At 43.4% G+C, this 18,773-nt stretch overlaps 1 protein-coding gene across 1 annotated transcript in view; it reads right to left on the reverse strand.

The window, feature by feature from the left end:
- NUAK1 (NUAK family kinase 1) overlaps nt 1–18,773 on the reverse strand; it is a 61,518-nt gene that overhangs the window by 27,827 nt on the left and 14,918 nt on the right. The window contains exon 2 of the mRNA XM_081210815.1: nt 2,764–2,884. Coding sequence (XP_081066941.1) covers nt 2,764–2,884 — 121 coding nt within the window. The remainder of the gene's footprint in view (nt 1–2,763; nt 2,885–18,773) is intronic.

Raw genomic sequence — 18,773 nt, forward strand, 5'->3', positions numbered from 1 at the left:
TGGAGCAGCAGAAAACAACCTTTCTCCCTCCTCTATGTGACATCCTTTTATATATTTGAACATGGCTATCATATCACCCCTTAACCTCCTCTTCTCCAGGCTAAACATGCCCAGCTCCCTTAGCCGTTCCTCATAAGGCATCGTTTCCAGGCCTTTGACCATTTTGGTTGCCCTCCTCTGGACACGTTCCAGTTTGTCAGTGTCCTTCTTGAACTGTGGTGCCCAGAACTGGACACAGTACTCCAGGTGAGGTCTGACCAGAGCAGAATACAGTGGCACTATTACTTCCCTTGATCTAGATGCTATACTCCTATTGATGCAGCCCAGAATTGCATTGGCTTTTTTAGCTGCCGCGTCACACTGTTGGCTCATGTCAGGTTTGTGGTCAACCAAGACTCCTAGATCCTTTTCACATGTACTGCTCTCAAGCCAGGTGTCACCCATCTTGTATTTGTGCCTCTCATTTTTTTTGCCCAAGTGCAATACTTTACATTTCTCCCTGTTAAAATTCATCTTGTTTGTTTTTGCCCAGTTCTCTAATCTGTCAAGGTCGTTTTGAAGTGTGATCCTGTCCTCTGGGGTGTTAGCCACCCCTCCCAGTTTGGTGTCATCTGCAAATTTGATCAGGATGCCCTTGAGTCCATCATCCAAGTCGTTGATAAAGATGTTGAATAAGTCACTCTTCTCCAGGATGAACCAACCTTCAACCTATCCCATGCTAGGAGCTGAAGTCCAGTAGTACTTGAAGGGCCATAGATTCTTCATCTCCACCCAATGCCTTCTAAAACAAGGATAAGGAACCTTTGGCCTTCCAGATGTTAATGGGTCCTGTCTCCCATCATCCCTGGCCACTGGTCATACTGTTTAGGACTGGTGGGAGTGGGCGTCAAACAGCTGGAGGGTCAGTTTCTCCATTCCTGATGCAAAGGTTACATAAAAGCTCTCTCTAGGATAAACTACTGGCTGATGAATCAATGCAAAAAGATTACAGTATTCCTTCAAATGTTTAAAGGAAAGAATGCTGCTTAAGAATTCAAGAGGGGCTGAGGCTGCTATATTTTGAAAATAATGAAATATATGACAAAACTCATTCACTGTGTAAGAAGAAAGCTGTACTTCTGTACAGCTGTACGACCATATTTTCTGCTCCTGGGCTAATAATTAAGGTGGTGAGGAAAGGGTTTCTTTGACATGTGTTCTTTTATTTTTGCTTATCTTTAAATGTACAGCCATTTCCTATGTTGTTATGCACACCACTGAAATCAGTAAGATTGGCCATGCCCAACTCTGCATGGATTCAGACTGTTCAGTAGTTTAACTGCACGGTAGAGACACACAACTGCAGCGCTGTGTGTGTGTGTGTGTGTGTGTGTGTGTGTGTGTGTGTGTTTGGGTAGTTCCAGTCTACATTCAGAAAAATGTGCTCCATTTGCAACCCTTGTGCTGGCGCAGAAGTCCTCCCTTTCCCTGTTTAGAAATTCTATTAAGATTTTATTTAATAAAAAAGTCAGATATTCATCTCCTTTCAACTAACAGAACATGTATTTGAACAACTCAATATGTGATACTGCAACATGATTCCAAGCAATTTCTTGTTTAAATCATTGGCATCAGCTGTCAGAATAGGGTTTCCATTAAGGCTGCATGAGTTTTAACTGATTTACGTAATAGGTAAAGCTTTAATTGCAGGTTAAAATATGCCCCTTTCCCATTATTCATCAGTGTGGCTGAGTCACAAAAGTATACCTCCACTGAGGCCCAAAGACATGCCAATTCCCTCCTCAGTGCACCACATTTGATTAAAGAGAAACTTCATGGTGGCCTTTCTTCTCAATCTGCATCTAACGCTAGCAGATTATTTCACACTTAATGGTATTTCTGGTCAGCAATGAATGACAGTTTTTGTTTATTAAATACTAGCAACCGCAGACTTGCTCAAGTCTAAGACATCAAAAAATCCATGCAGTTCTGAAAAGTTCAGTCTGCTATCTTGATTCAAAAGGATGCTCAGCTGTACCCAGACTTAGATGAAAAGTTGTTCTGTGATCTCAGGAACCATTAGGAAAATTTTGGTTACAATATCATCATCACCACCACCACCATCACATATCCATCATCATTTATGAAATTTATACACCTCCCTTCAGATGAAGTTCACAAGGCAGTTTACAACATAAACAAAATAAAAACTCAAAATGCATAACAATAATCTAGAGTGAGATCACCTCATTTACTTATGGGACAGTGAATACGTAATCAGTGCCAGATTTTGCATCACAGTTCCTCTGCCAGCTATATAGTGACAAGATGCTTCCGTGACAACTACCTATTACACTTTTGCCAGAGTAACCTGACAAAATGGAAATGCAACAGTAATGGAATGGAATGCTTTTGAATGGAACGTCCTGGTGGTGGAGCTGGGAAAAAAATCCTATTAACCTAGCCCCCCACCTCCTCAGGTAGAGAAGCAAAATGAGCACTTGATTTTCTTCCTACAGGTTCCCAATTTTCTTCCTACAGGTTCCCAAACACCATAACGACTGGTATATATCAACCATATCAACACAGTGGAATGGAAAAGATTTTTTACTACATTAATATTCGTGTACAATGAACTTTTATGATATTAAACAAATAAGCACATTTTCTTACAAGTAGGTAGGGAAAAAAGGTTATAGAGAACCCCTGATGTAAAAGGAAATAAGAAATTTAGAACTGAATGAGTAAATGGTACAGATGATGAAAAGAATACCAGTCACTAACCTTCATATATAGTGATGATATGAGGATGGCTGAGAGATGACATGATCTCAATCTCCCGTCTGATGTGAACCATATCTTGTTCATCCTTAATTTTGTCCTTACGGATGGATTTTATTGCAACCTATAAATTCAGGAAATTGAGTATTACTCTTGGAACAAAGCAGATGAAAGTAATCCATTAGGAGACCCCAGAAAATGAATACAGATGTCAGATGCTGGCAAAATATGGAATGAGCAAAATAAAGTTTACAATACATGCCCACAACCCTTTCCTTTTGTATCATGACAAATACAACCCACGTTTTAAGAGCTAGTAGTGCTGGATCTTTATTTGCATAGCCATTCATTTCTACAGACTGCATTTTCAAACCACATGCAGAGTAAGTGTACTCATGGCCCAAATTAAGTTAGTGTTAGAAGATAATGGGGACAAATTTAGGCCAAGCTAACTCTTGATGTAAACTTATCAACCTAAGTGTGTTAGAAGTGCTAAGAGCACATTATGATTTGCAGTGTATTAACTCTAAATGATGATAAATGCAGAATAAAAAGTGAACATGAGACGCTTTAAAATTAATTGTGCATTTTAACCAATGGGGAACTTTATTCTGTCTACAAGAGTGGGTGATTGCAATGCCATTTGTGAAAATGCCCTAAGTTGGCTCCCAGTATGTTTCTTTTTTTAAAAAAAATCATATTTATTAGAGTTTCCAATAATATAGAAATATAACAGAAAAGAAAAGATAGAATATATTTAAAGCCTTACTTTCGTTACCTTCTTTCTAGGACTCCCTCCTCCCCCTCCCGACTATATCCCCCTTTCATTAATTTGGTTCCACAAGCTCTCACTCCCAATTTAAAACTTAATATGTTTAACCCATTAACCAATTTAAATTATACAATCTTACCATCATCCCTCATCGTTAACAGAAAAAGAAAAAAGATTTTTCCCCAAGATCTACCCCAATTTCCTTCCACGAATTCCCTTTTTTTAAACATGTCAAATCAAAATACCATGATATACAAAGGTTATATAAAGAAATAGAAGATAAAAAATATAAGAAGGTTCAAAAAGATGGTTACATAGCCTTTGGATTCCAAAACTCCCCCCTCCCTTCCCCGGTTTGAATTCCCCATGTCCATCAGTCTATATGTTGTCAGCCTGGAGGTCTCAAGTCCATGGCCAGATTTTTTCCCATTCCATCTTGCCGGTTTTCTTTTAATTTATTTATTTTAATGATGTTTAACTTCAAAAATCCAGTCTAATAGAGGCCTTTAATTTCCTTGGTCTTTGCTGCTCCTCCCATTGTTCTTTCCGTGTCGTAGTTAGTCCTTTGTTCTTTTTATTCCTTACTTTCTCAGGTTTCTTGTCTTGTTCAGCTGCTAAAACGTTCTTATTCCGAGATCTGGTATCTCTACAGAGGTTTGTTGTTCAGGAACAAAAACTTACGTCCAGTCCCTTCCTTTCTTCAATAGAAAATTCTATTGTCTCCTTTTAATGTAAACACCTCTGTAGACAAAATACTATTTCAGTTTTGCAGCTTTCCCAGAAGATAAGTCCTGTGCGAATCCCAGAGTGATTTTCCACGTACGACCACTTGTAATGTCCCAAAACCCCTCTAGGGGGGTTGTAATAACTTTGTATCCTCTAATCCAAAAGTCAAATTCTTGTTCCTTATTTTCCGACAGTTTATATCCATATTCTGTCAAATTGTAACAAAATTAGCCAGCAAAATCCTTGTAACAAAGTCCTCTTTATATTCTACAGCTTTGACAGCTACTTTGACAGCTGTCAAAGTCTCCGTCTCTCTTCGCCAGGCTCTACGAATCGCCCCGGTTCCCAAGGGGGGTTGCATTTCCCCTCTCACCCTCCACTCTTCTCCTCCAGCACAGTTCTTGTAATTTCCCATCGTGGAATTAATGATTTTTATCAGCAATAAACTTCTCTTTCGATCTTGGTTACCCAGTCCTTGTTTTAGAATGTTTACAATCGGGGGGGGACTGACTTCCTTTTTAGATCACCCCCGCTCGTGCCGAATCCGAAAAAAATTTCTTTTTTTCTCCTTTTGTACCCGGTTTCCCAATTACTCACGGGTTGTTGTTGATAGTCCGAATTTCCAATGGAAGAAGTCAGCGCTCTCCGTCGAATGGCATGCGGCTGCGCTCGGCAGGGGAAGCAGTAGACTCAAAGCACCACGCCACTCCCCGGCACCCGATCCGAAGCCTTTAAAAAGGCTCCTTCACGAATCGGGAGGGCGCTAGCGGTGCCAGCAGAGTCCCCATGTCCACGAGCTCCGTGCCCGTGGTTTTTAAGGGTCCCCGCGTCGCCGGTGCGGTAGGACCCAGCCCCTGCCGAGCAGACTCCCTCCGGAGCTCGGAGGGAGTCCGCCATTCGGCGATGGCGCCAACCCGGAAGTCCGGCTCCCAGTATGTTTCTGAGCACAATTCAAAGTGTTGGTGTTGACCTTTAAAGCCCTAAACGGCCTTGGCCCAATATACATGAAGGAGCGTCTCTACCCCCATTGTTCTGCCCGGATGCTGAGGTCCAGCGCCACGGGCTTTCTGGCGGTTCCCTCACTGCAAGAAGCAAAGCTACAGGGAACCAGGCAAAGGGCCTTCTCGGTAGTGGCGCTGCCCTGTGTAATGCCCTCCCATTAAATGTCAAAGAGATAAACAACTACCTGACATTCAGAAGACACCTGAAGGCAGCCCTGTTCAGGGAAGTTTTTAATGTGTGACATTTTAGTGTATTTTTGGTCTTTGTTGGAAGCCACCGAGAGTGGCTGGGGAAACCCAGCCAGATGGGTGGGGTACAAATTGTTGTTCCTTATTTTCCGACAGTTTATATCCATATTCTGTCAAATTGTAACAAAATTAGCCAGCAAAATCCTTGTAACAAAGTCCTCTTTATAATAAATTGTTGCTGTTGTTGTTGTCAGAAATAATGTTTTATAGAACAGTTACAGCATTTGATGAAATTGTTTTATCACCTGTTTTGCTCCTAGGTTATTCAAAGCTATTGCCCTTTTCAAAACCGGCAATTAGTTTGCACAATACAGCTGAGTGGTAAGTGTTGGTCTGGAAAACCAACAAGATCTATTAAAGGAAGATGGGCATGTATATCTATTGTTGGCTATCTTTAGAAACTACAACTGGTGCAAGATATTGTGCCGACAACAACCCATATTTAGAGCAAACCACTACTTTATAACCCTTGGCTCTTGGTTTATCTTGGACCCAATTCAAAGTGCTGGTTAACATATTTAAAATCTCCAGTTCCCACTTTCTCCAAAATGCTCTTCACCTTAATTTCTCTTTGGATTTCTGAATTTGATTTATCCAGTCGTATTACTGAAGTAGAACTGGTATATCAGGAATTATTCATAGTTTTGTTTATCACAAGAAAAATCTTGGTGCACATAACATTCAAATTGCTTTTTAAAAGTATGTAACAAGTACAAGAGAATAAGTGCTGTTGTGTACATTGATTAAATACCACAAACATTAATGTGATTGTACATACAGCTGTATTAATTGTCAGGGAACTGCCATCAGAGCATCAGGTGGTGGAGGGACTCAGGCAGGATGAAAGAGACTCAACTGCTGAAGCAGGGACCAGCAGGGGGAGGAGTGGGTCTCTGAGGGAATGCGAGCAGGAGGGAGGGCTCAGGGAGGCTTCCAGCGAGAACAGTGGGGAGGTATCGGAGTCTCCCATAGGGAGACCCATACCTCGCAGGAAACTGTCACGCCGTGAGTCCAGGAGACGCGTTTCCGTTAAGGAACTTCTTTGCTGGAAACGCTTCCGCAGGCAGCCACTGTCGGACTCTACTAGTGACTAGAGCAGACATGTCTGAGGAGCTCCGTCACACACGGAGGTTTGTGGGGCCGCACAAACTCTGAGGGAGCGCGTTTTCACGCACAAGCAGCTAATCAAACCCTCACAGCAGTCCGACAGTCTTTGTACGCTGCCTGTGCAAGAGAAGGCATCATGAGCGAACCAACCGGAACCGGAGGAGCAGGGGCTGGAGCTGGTCCAAGCTTGGAAGATAGATACCGAGCGTTGGAGGTTCAACTGGCCCTGCAGACGGCGAGGCTGGAGGAGAGAAGGGCTCAGGATGCAGACAAGAAGGGGAGAGCCACTCAATTCCCCAGAAAGGTACCAGGATTGGTGCAGAAATTTGGGGGGGACCCCAAGGACTACCATGCTTTTAGGACAGAGATGCAATATGCCCTTAATGTGCAGTTCGATGAGTTCCCTGATGAGGAATCGCGAGTTGCTTTTGTAATTGGGCATCTTGAGAAAGGGGCTAGAGACTGGGTTCGACCCCTAATGGCAACGCACAATGACATACTAAAGGACACAATGAAGTTCTTTCGTGCAATGGATATCATGTTTTCCAGCGATATTGAGGAAGGGGTGGTGCGCAGACAGCTAATGGCTTGTAAGCAGGGGAGTCGATCTGTCCGTGAATATTGGACTGAGTTTACCATGCTGATTCACAGACTGAGTTGGGATTTATCGGCGGCACCCGTTCAAATGCTATTTGAAGAAGGTCTTTCTTCGGGGGTGAAAGACGAGCTGGCACGGAGCCCCAGGGCGGAGTCTATGGATCAGCTGACCAAATCTGCGCTGACCATAGGAGCGCGGCAGGAGGCAAGAGCCTTGGAGAGGCGGGAAGGGAGAGGGGAACGTTGGAAGGAGTTCCGCATTCCAGACATTCCTGAGCCAGCTTTCCCGCCGGCAGAGCCGATGGAAATCGGAACAGCGCGCGCGCGCGCATTTTCAAAAACCAGCGAGGGAGCTAAGAAGGAGGGAAAGGGCCCCCGGAAATGCTATCTCTGCCAACAGCCAGGCCACTTTGCCAGAGTCTGCCCCCAGAGGAAGGAATGGCAAGGGATGGTGGGAGCTGTTGAGGGGGGAGAAGAAGGGGGAGCGGAGCAGGTAAAAGCCAACGCCTGGTTGCCACAATTGGGGCACTGCAGCCAGGCCAAAGAGCAGTGAAAGTGCCCGTGCCAGAAGCTCCTCGACCGGCTCTAGTGATTGAAGTGTCTCTAGAGCTGCAGAATGGGCACCCCCTAAAAATAAAGGCGCTATTGGACTCAGGCAGCTCCTGCAATTTTATGAGCAAGGAGTTTGCTGCTGAACACCAGATACAGACCATCCCTTTAAGCAACCCCCTGCAGGTGACCACGATTGATGGCAGGGAGTTGTTGGGAGGAGGAGTCCGCTTGCAGACTGTCCCAATGATAATGAGGGTGGCAAGGCACACAGAACTGATAGCGTTTAATGTGGCCACCCTGGGGGGCGCTCCCATTATTTTGGGAATGAGCTGGCTAGCTCTACATGATCCGCTGGTTGGCTGGCATCAAAGAGTGGTGTCCTTTGGTTCAGCACATTGCCTAGAACACTGCAAAGGGGAGAAGGGTTCAGTAGGGGCCCAAGCCACCCTAGCAGGGACTGAAGTAATGGGGAAGGTGAAGGTACCACCACAGTATGCAGATCTCAGCGACGTGTTCAGTGAGAAGGAAGCTGACCAACTACCACCTCATAGACCCTTTGATTGTCAGATCAATTTACTCCCTGGAGCACAGCTTCCCGTGGGCAAGTTGTATGCCATGTCAGACAGGGAAATGCAGGAGTTGCGAGGGTTCATTGACAAGAACCTGAAGAGAGGCTTCATCAGAGAGTCCAAAGCAGCAGGGGGGAGCCCAGTGTTCTTTGTGGACAAAAAAAATGCTGACAAGCCGAGACTTGTATGTGATTTTAGGCGGCTGAATGCAGTGACTGAACCGGTGGCGTTCCCTATGCCCAGAATTGATGATATTTTGACCATGGTGAGGAAGGGAAAGATTTTCACAAAGCTGGATCTAAGGGGGGCGTACAACCTGATACGCATAAGGAAAGGGGATGAATGGAAAACCACCATGTTTACCCCTTTGGGGGCGTTTGAATACCTCGTTATGCCATTTGGATTACAAGCAGGCTCCGCGTGTTTTCAATCTTTTATGAACCACGTGCTGGGCCCTTTGCTCTACAAGAATTGCGTTGCCTTTCTAGATGATGTGTTGGTGTATTCTGAGAATGAGGAGCAACATGTGAGAGACGTCAGAGAAGTGTTGAGCAGACTGCAAGCCAACAGGCTGTGGGTCAAACTGGAGAAGTGTCGGTTCCATACCAAGGAGGTGGAATTCCTGGGGTACCGCCTGTCAGACAAGGGATTGGCCATGGATCCCGGCAAGGTACAGGCAGTGCTGGAATGGAAAACACCCAAAACCAAGAAGGATGTGCAGAGGTTCCTAGGGTTTGGAAACTTTTATCGTAAGTTCATCCGCAACTTCGCCCATCTGACGGCGCCCATCACTGACTGTCTCAGCAGTAAGAAGAAGTTTGTATGGACGGCGGAGGCGGAGCGAGCGTTTGAGGAACTGAAAAGGGCCTTCGCCTCTGAAGAACAACTTCTGCATGTGGATTTACGAAAGAAGCTAAGGGTTGAAACAGACGCATCTGACAGAGCCATAGGGGCGGTGCTTCTTCTGCAGCCGGGGAAGGAGGAGTCGGAGTGGCGTCCGTGTGCCTTCTTCTCGCGGAAGCTGAACAAATCCGAGAGGAACTACACGGTGTACGACCGAGAACTGCTTGCTATTCATGAGGCGTTCCGGAGATGGAGGCATCTGCTAGTTGGTGCACAACATAAAGTGCAAGTGTGCACGGACCATAAAAATCTAGAGTACTGGAGAACGGCGCGAGTGCTCAACCAAAGGCAGTTGAGATGGGCCCAAGAGTTCTCCAAATTTAACTTTGAGATTTGTTATGTGCCAGGCCCAGAGAATGTTAGGGCGGACGCTCTCTCACGCAAACCTGAATATTTGGAGGGGGAGGGAGCACCCGAAGAAACCCATATCATTCCAGAGGACCGCTGGGTGTGTGGGGCGACTTTGGTGGGGCAAAGGGAATTGGTAGAGGGTACGGTGCAGGATGCATACGCCCAGGGGAAACTCAGGGATCTCAGAGGGGAGGAAGACAAACCCGGTGGTTTTGAGGAGAGAAATGGGGCATTGTATTATAAGGGAGCGTTATATATACCTGAAGGGGAATTGAGGGAGAAAGTACTCAAGCAGCTGCACGATAGCCCCACAGCAGGGCACTTTGGGCAACACAAAACCATGTGGCTGGTTACCAGGGAATTTTGGTGGCCCAAGGTCAGGGAAGATGTGCGGGAGTATGTGAGAGGGTGTGAACAATGCCAAAGAGCCAAGGGGGAGAGGCAGGCGCCGGCTGGTTTATTAGAACCACTGCCCACACCTGAGAGACCGTGGGAAGCAGTGGCAATAGATTTCATGACTGATCTGCCAAGGTCTAGAGGGAAAACAGCCATCATGGTTGTAGTAGACCTGTTAACTAAAATGGCCCACTTCATAGCCTGCTCACATGCGGTTACAGCAGAAGAAACCGCCAAATTGTTTGTAGAGAATGTGTTTAGGTTGCATGGCGCCCCCTTGAGGGTGGTTTCAGACCGAGGGAAACAATTTACTTCCAGGTTCTGGAGGAAGCTCATGAGCTTACTGCATGTAGAGGTTAATTTCTCGACGGCCCGTCATCCTGAGACCAACGGGCAGGCGGAAAGAGCAAATGGGGTTCTCCAACAATATTTGAGGTGTTATGTTAATGACAGAGAGAATGATTGGGTGGAGAAGCTGGCGTTGGCAGAATTTGCCTACAACAATGCAGAGAACGTGTCCACGGGAATGAGCCCCTTTTTGGCTAATCACGGGTGCCATCCCAGAGCCTTCCCAGGGGGGGAGGGGGAGAACTGGAGCGTTCCAGCTGCAGAGCAGTTCGTGGAAGAAATGGAAGCGATCCATCGCCAGCTCCAACTCAACTTAAACAGGGCTAAGGAGGAATATAAGAGGCAAGCAGACAAAAACAGAAGGGAAGGTGAAAGCATCAGGGTGGGGGACCAGGTGTGGCTGTCAACCCAAGGGTTGCCATTCAAAGGAGGTTGTAAGAAATTAAGACCCAAAAGGCTGGGTCCGTTTGAAGTCATACAGCAGGTCAATCCAGTGGCTTTCAGGCTCCGGTTACCGAACCACATGAAGCTGCACCCAGTTTTTCACAGGTCGTTGCTGTCACCGTATAGAGGAGACAGTGAGGGGAGGGTCACTAGGGGACCAGCAATGGAGGAGAAGGAACACAGCTACCATGTAGCGGAGATCCTCGATTCCAGGTGGAAGGGAGATCAAGTAGAGTATTTGGTAATGTGGGAAGGGGAACCGGAGTCGGAAAACACCTGGGTTAGGGCAGAGGATGTCAATGACGAGGTTTTAATAGAGACTTTTCATCAGAGGTTCCCACGTAAACCTCAGCCTGTAGCGAGGTTCCGAAGGGAATACTTTGCCACCACCGACGAGGAAGAGGAGTTGGAGGGGTTCCCAGATTCTGAAGAGGAGGAGGATTCAGCTGGCCAGGACGACGATCGATGGAGAGAATTGTTCGAGACGTCAGAAGATGAGGAAGATTCGTTTCGGGGTTTTAGCCCTTCACCTCCCAGGGGGGATGAATTGGGAGGGGGTGAGGGGGGCCCTGGAGGGGAAGTGGATGTCAGGGAACTGCCATCAGAGCATCAGGTGGTGGAGGGACTCAGGCAGGATGAAAGAGACTCAACTGCTGAAGCAGGGACCAGCAGGGGGAGGAGTGGGTCTCTGAGGGAATGCGAGCAGGAGGGAGGGCTCAGGGAGGCTTCCAGCGAGAACAGTGGGGAGGTATCGGAGTCTCCCATAGGGAGACCCATACCTCGCAGGAAACTGTCACGCCGTGAGTCCAGGAGACGCGTTTCCGTTAAGGAACTTCTTTGCTGGAAACGCTTCCGCAGGCAGCCACTGTCGGACTCTACTAGTGACTAGAGCAGACATGTCTGAGGAGCTCCGTCACACACGGAGGTTTGTGGGGCCGCACAAACTCTGAGGGAGCGCGTTTTCACGCACAAGCAGCTAATCAAACCCTCACATTAATATTATTTTGTGATATTTATTAACACATGTTCCTGCAATGAGCAGGGTGTTGGACCAGACAGCTGACATGTTCCCCTCCAGCCATATGGCTGCATCAGTAAAATACTGCATCAGTAAAATACTGCATGAAAAGAAGATGAATGTAGTCTTGCATACAATCACATCAAAAATGTCCCATCCCGTCCCTCCACAATGCTTTATCCAAGTGTACAAGCACATCTGTAACACAGAATGGAGAAAAATGCAAGAGAACTAGAAGCTGGGGTAGACTTTGCATGCTCCAATTCTAAAATTAAGCTTGGACATTTTTCAAATTAAACCAGAATCAAGGAGGTGTGCCCCAGAGGGAGGAGTGAACTACAGGAACAACAAAGGACATGAAGAATCCTATATTCCTAATTACTGTACAATGAAGCATGGGTGCCTTGCAAATGCATGTGTATCTCTGGTTCTTACCCTGTCTCTATCATCACTCCCTCCCTCACTGCGAAAATTCAGACTGAAAGCTCCTTGTGGCAGGACCCTTATTTGCATAACATCTTGTACACTGATTATGCAGTGTAAGTAAAAATATCAGTAGCAATATGACCTACCAACTCAAAGTCAATTTCCATCATAATCTTCTTAACAAGCAACGCTCCCCCAAGCTAAAATAATTCTTTGCACTTACGATTCCAGAATGAACTAAGAAAAATTCTAGATGCCCTCATTGCTCTTTGAACACTACATTTCATGTTCTCTGCATCACTTATGCAATCATTCAGTAGCCATATCCTTCCTGCATCCTTCCTAAATCATGGGATTAGATGTCTTTCCAAAAGGAACTGTGGGAACAGAGGAAACAATAGCCAAACTTGAATCACAAATTCACAGTCTAAAAGCCACATGGGACTGTGTGTTCCCAGTGAAAGACAAGCTACAGAGATCAAATCAGGCAACATGATGGAACATGAACCATCCACACAGAGTATGAATGCTAGCAGGCATCCATCCCTATATGAAGTCCTTGCGTGTCTGATTTGCTTTAAATTGTAAAACGTTAAAACACAAAGATGTAATCTTTTTAAGACTGAATGAAAAGACTTTGGAGAAGCCTCACTATATCTTACAAGTCCCGCCTTCTATTTGGTCATGGAAATCATCCTATTAGAAATATTTGTTTTATTTACTACATTTCTATATGGTTTAATCATTGGCACTCCTAAGCGGTGCACATAAAAGCCTCTGTTGCATAACTCGAACAGCAGGATTTGTTGTTGGGATATATTGATTTATTGAATCTATTTAAAAAGCAAGGCCAGATGTAGAACTTGGTTGCAAAAGACTCATGGGCACCTATTGCATAAGACGTATGTGCAATAATAAGTTTTGTGATTTTTCAGTTTTATTTAAACTTTTTTATATAAAAAAAGAAAAAACCTTTAGATGTTGAGTACTGGCCTACAACATCAATGAAGCTCAGAAATTCACTAATGTACTCCTTCCATGTTGTTTTAAAAGTGGCAGATATTAACAAAGCTTGCTGCAATCCCCATCATATGGCAAGCCTTACTTTTTATAAGACTTTTTAAGGCTGTATCTCCCCCTCTTTAACACTAAAGTTGATCATCACATTTTTGAAAAGAAAGTGGCAAAGATTGAGTACTTTTATTTATTCCCAGCATAAATACAGTTATCCATCTTTAGCAAGATTCCACGCCCCCTTGCTTCATGAGGAACTAATAGAAAGCGGCTAGTATTGCATTAGTACTAGAAGTGCTAAGAGGAAAGTTGGGGGAGGAGCTTTCATATGGAAAGGTCTAAAAGTTAAGCTATTTCTTTCTTTCTTAAAGCAAAGCTTTGGCTTAAAGGATCTGCTGAGCAGCCTTCTTTTTAGCAAGGCTGGATGCAATTTTAATCATGGTAAGAAGGAGGAACAAATGCTTAAGAAATTCCAAAGGGTTGGAAGGCAGTTTCAGCTGGCAAACAAAGCTTGGCTTTTCTTTCTCTCATTTTGTTCCTCGGGAGAGGCTGCAAGTGCATATATGCTCTGCATGAAAGAAGGATGTGGGTGGCTTTTGGACCAGCACATGCATTCCTGGGAAAAATAAATATAGACATTGATAAAAATATGCTTAGTATTAAACAGCCCTGCATTTGGCTCTCGAAAAGAATTTCAAATGGACCTTGTTGTCAAACACATAAGGGAGCAAATTCTTCACCATCTAGGGTCAGTGGGGGAATGATACCATCCAGTGAATGCAAAACAGTGCATTTGGGTCCAGGCCAAATAGGACCAGCTTATAGGAAAAAGATGCATAAACTGGATACTCTACCAACACACATACACACAAAAACCAACCCTCATTCTGAAAAGGCATAATCAAAATGATATTCACATAACTGTTATTTTTACAAACCCTTCCTTTTTTAATGCAGTTGTGTTGTCAATGGTCCTGATTTTCATTAAGAGTAAGACTCATCCTTCAATAGAACCAAGGCAATACAGTACTTTAGTTTACATTTTCAATAAATAAAATAAAACGTATCTGTGACTGCTGAGGATTTGATCCAACTATTTAAAATCACTTTTATTGAGACATGTACGCATATTCACCTATAACTGTAAGGTCTGTAATGGCTTCAGCTACGCAAATAAAAATAATATTTGTAAGTGTAAGGGTGCCCTTCAGATTATTATGGTGCTTTTAATAGTCATAGAGCACTACAAGATCCAAATGTGTTTTATTACAATATCAAAACATTAAGGAACTTTCTTGTAAGCACCATAAATACCACTAACAGAATTCTGTTTATGAATGAATTTTAACACAAATACTTTGAGAATAAAGAATCCTTTCAAAAGTATGTTTATACTTTAATACCAGAGATTTTGCAACCTTCATTTGTTGACATCTCAGTGATGGGATTGATGCCAGGAGCTATTCATAATGGACGTGTATCATGTAAACCTAAGTAGCTATTATTGTCTTTAAGGAAGACATCTTGTGAAAGTGTTTGTTCATCAAGCAGATTCTTTCTTGGAGAACAATTAATTTAGACTATTCATCACAACTTTTAAAAAAAGATTGAAGTGGCAAAAAATTGCTTTTGTTAGGCCGCCCGTACTATCTATTCAAGCCTGTACAAGAAAAAGTGCTGTCCTGCACCTGTAGGAAGCACAGAATATTGCTTACGTTTTTAATTTACCACTGCCACAAGAAATTCTGTCCTCTAGAAACTCAAACATTAATCAGAACAGAATCACTAATGCGAATACTTTTTGACTCAGTGAAGGGCAAGAGCTTACAAGGTTCTATATCCTCCTATGCACTGAACAGCAAAAAAAAAGAACAAACATAAAGTGGGAACTAATAAAGTTACCTTTTTTTTTACTTTGATTTGTTTTCATTTTCATTTGCAATATAGAGATAACTGGCTATATATCTGCACATTCTTAGAGCCGTTCTTGCATATTGTAGGATAACCCACTCACTCACACATACCACTGATCTCTAATGAAATCATGCAGTGAAGCTTTTTAAGAAGTTTGCGCTGTGACAGTAATAACCAAGAAACCTCAGGAACCATTTAATTACAGTCTCAAATTCATTTGTCTAGTCAAATAACAAAATTTCCATTTAGCCTCATCTGGGCATGGAATTTACTATTTTTGTGATTTCACTACTGGTAGGAGGATCTATTTATTTTTTAATTTTAAGAGCAAACAGCTCATGCTAAACCACATGGTGGCTTCGCTACAAACATCTTATGAGCACAGGACAGGGAGGAGCCTGCTACCGCAGTGCCATTGTCCCCTCTGTGCATGTTCATTTCACTGTGGCTCAAAGTCTGAAAGGGTTTTATGTCCCAACCTAACCTACATCACAATATTAGATGCTTTCAAGCATTTACTTGAACATGCTGGGTGAACAAGAGGCAGGGGTGTGAATGCAAGCCCCATCCCCAATATACCGTACCTATGCAATATTCCTCTTGCTCAGTCCCCAACTTTCCCCAGTTTGGGTGGGGTAGGTTTGCAGGGGACTTGTACTCACAATTCCTTGAATGTGCACAAACAGGGACACTGGCCTGATAAAGGAGGGTCCCTGACTGTGCTCCACTCATGTTCGTGCAAGTGCAAGCCCCCGCTCAACATGGGGAAGAATGGAGACAGCGCACACAGAGAGATGTTGGGAAGAAGGCAGGTTTAGGGTCTTGCCCGTGGGTCTTTGGGGCCCCCACAACTATGGTGTAGAATGGAAGGCGAGAAGAGGGGATGTCAAATTTTGGCACCACGCCATTGAAATTTGAGACACCAAGGTCTGCCACTGAATAGGGCTTGCAAGCATGCCCCCTGCCTCCTGAACACAGATACAGCATTTGTGTGTATGACAACCCTAGGTCATATGATAACCCCATGGATATTGCCATGAAGAAAAATGGAATATAAACTGAAGCAACAATCACGACAGTGTTTACCTATCTGAGACGCTGTAGTAGTGGGTCTTTTGTCTCAGCAGTGATTTGACCAGATGACATCTTAATCCTCAATTCACTCCACAATTCTGACAAGTGAAGGCATACTGATGCAATGTCTCCATATCATTTTGAATTTTTGGACTGAATGATTTCAATAAATTAACTGAGATAGTTATACTGTTTTTATTTTGCTTGTTTGTTTTAGTTTATAAAAGAAATGTTGGAAAATATGAATACATTTCACACAGTTACATTTTTGTTTATGGCTACAAATGGTTTGCAGAGTTATAAATATTTCATGGCTTGCTCAAGGCAGTTCCAAAAGTTTATGTGCATTTAGTGCTATTGCAGTAAGAAACATTCCTCTCCTTTTAGACTTTCCATCTTACGGGCCAGGAGTAAACAGAATTTAACCTTGAAGACACTACAGTGAAAAAGGAAATGGTTTAAACTTCCCTGCATTTCCCTAACACCCTACACAACTTCCCCTATGGAAGTTGTGGGTTTTAACCCGATTTGTCTTGTTGTTGAAAAAATAGCAGTGGGATCTAAAGGGAATTTCAACCTGTTTGTGCTGCAGTAAATTAGCCTAGAAGGGAGTGGGATGAGGAAATGTAAGAGGAAGAACATAATCCCTTTACGGAGGAAAGTATGCAACTGTCAGTGTGAAACATGTTAAAAATGCATCATACAAAGAGCTTTTAAAAAACCTGATTAGTCTCATAGCAGCTCCTTCACCATATATAGATATTACTACTTATATATGTATGTATGTTTATTTATAATCCTCAATTCTCTCATTAATTTACACTGAAAAAGTATGGGCATCCTAGCACTGAATGCCAAGCTGTGTTGAACCAAAAGTCATACAGGGCTGCCATACATCCGGAATTTCCTGGACATATCTGCAATCTGTTCATCAAAAATAGTGTCCAGGCAGAATTTCTGAAAACTGGTAAAAATGTCTGGGGAAACCATGTATGCCAATGTCCTTTAAAAAAAAAAAAAGCTCAAAAACTTCTTTTTTCTTTTTGGAGTTTGTCCAAAGTTCACTTTTTAAAATATGGCAACCCTACTTTAAGGCCAAGAAGGTTTAAGGAGCTCTTTTTTACTAGGGAGAATAAAGATTTCAAGAGTTAAGGCCAGGATAGTTCGATCATTTACAAATATTTACTGTTCAGACCATCTAAGCCAGATCATCTCCATGGCAATGCAACCTCAGCAAGAATCATGCAGCTAAAGTCAAATTAGTTATTTATAAGTGGCCCAATCCCATTGTTTAGAGTAATAATCAAGAAAGTTATTATACAGTGTTTCACACCAAGCTATCAGTGGGGCAATTTGTAACCAAAAAGATCCTGCTGATTTAAACCATGGGATCCTGTCTTTTAAAGACTTGCTGTTCCTTTCTTTTTCAAGTTACATACTGCATATTTGCTCTTTTTGTTACATTTGATATCTTTTGTCTGATGAGGCCTACAACACTGAAGGGAAAGCACAGATGAAACTGCAGAGGAAATTGTACAATTATTATGTTTTCAAAGTTTTAAAGTGTCTTTTTTGCTGTTGAAGAACTGCAGATATATTTTTGAGTGTTGGAGCTAGACTTACAGTGCAATGCTAACCATGTCTACTCAGAAGGAAGCTCTATTGAATACAGTAGTTCTTACTCTCGGGTATGCAGGGGTATGTTTGCAGCTTCCTAAGCTAGTTACATGGGACACGGGTGGTGCTGTAGTGTAAACCACTGAACCTAGGGCTTGCTGGTTGGAAGGTTCGAATCCCCGCGACAGGGTGAGCTCCCATTGTTTGGTCCCAGCTCCTGCCAACCTAGCAGTTTGAAAGCATGTCAAAGTGCAAGTAGATAAATAGGTACTGTTCCAGCGGGAAGGTAAATGGGGTTTCCATGCGCTACTCTGGCTTCTCCAGAAGCGGCTTAATCATACTGGCCACATGACCTGGAAAAACTGTCTGCAGACAAACGTTGGCTCCCTCGGCCAGTAAAGCGAGATGAGTGCCTCAAACCCAGAGGTAGTTTGTGACTGGACTGTCAGGGGTCCTTTACCTTTAAGCTAGTTACACACATACAACTGAAATCAGTGCAAAAAGCTAGTCTAGGTTATCTTAAACCCCACAATTTCAAGTTGAATTAAATACAACTAACTTAGTCTGTATCTCACCAAATAAATATAAATGAAACTGATGTTTCCAAAGATTGTTTGTAGCCCATGGCATCAACAAGCAATGAAAAACTAATATACGTACATGGGCCTGAGGAAAGTGATTCAGCCACCTTAGATTTTACTTGTATGCCAGGTGACTAGATACTGTATATTATCTTTCTTTTCTTTTCAAATCACTGCAGACAATACATAGACAAGAATCTGCTCCACAGTTTAGTTTCCCAGTACACTGTTTTTAAAAGATTGTTTCCTAAAATGAAAGCTAATTTACTGCTACTGTGACACTGCTTGCAAAGGAACGCAAGCAAGCTGCCTTCTCAGACACCAAAAGGCCTGAATGCAGATGATAAATGTCAA

The sequence above is a fragment of the Podarcis bocagei genome (assembly GCF_964188305.1).
Source record: "Podarcis bocagei genome assembly, chromosome: 10".
In the NCBI taxonomy this organism is placed as follows: domain Eukaryota; kingdom Metazoa; phylum Chordata; class Lepidosauria; order Squamata; family Lacertidae; genus Podarcis; species Podarcis bocagei.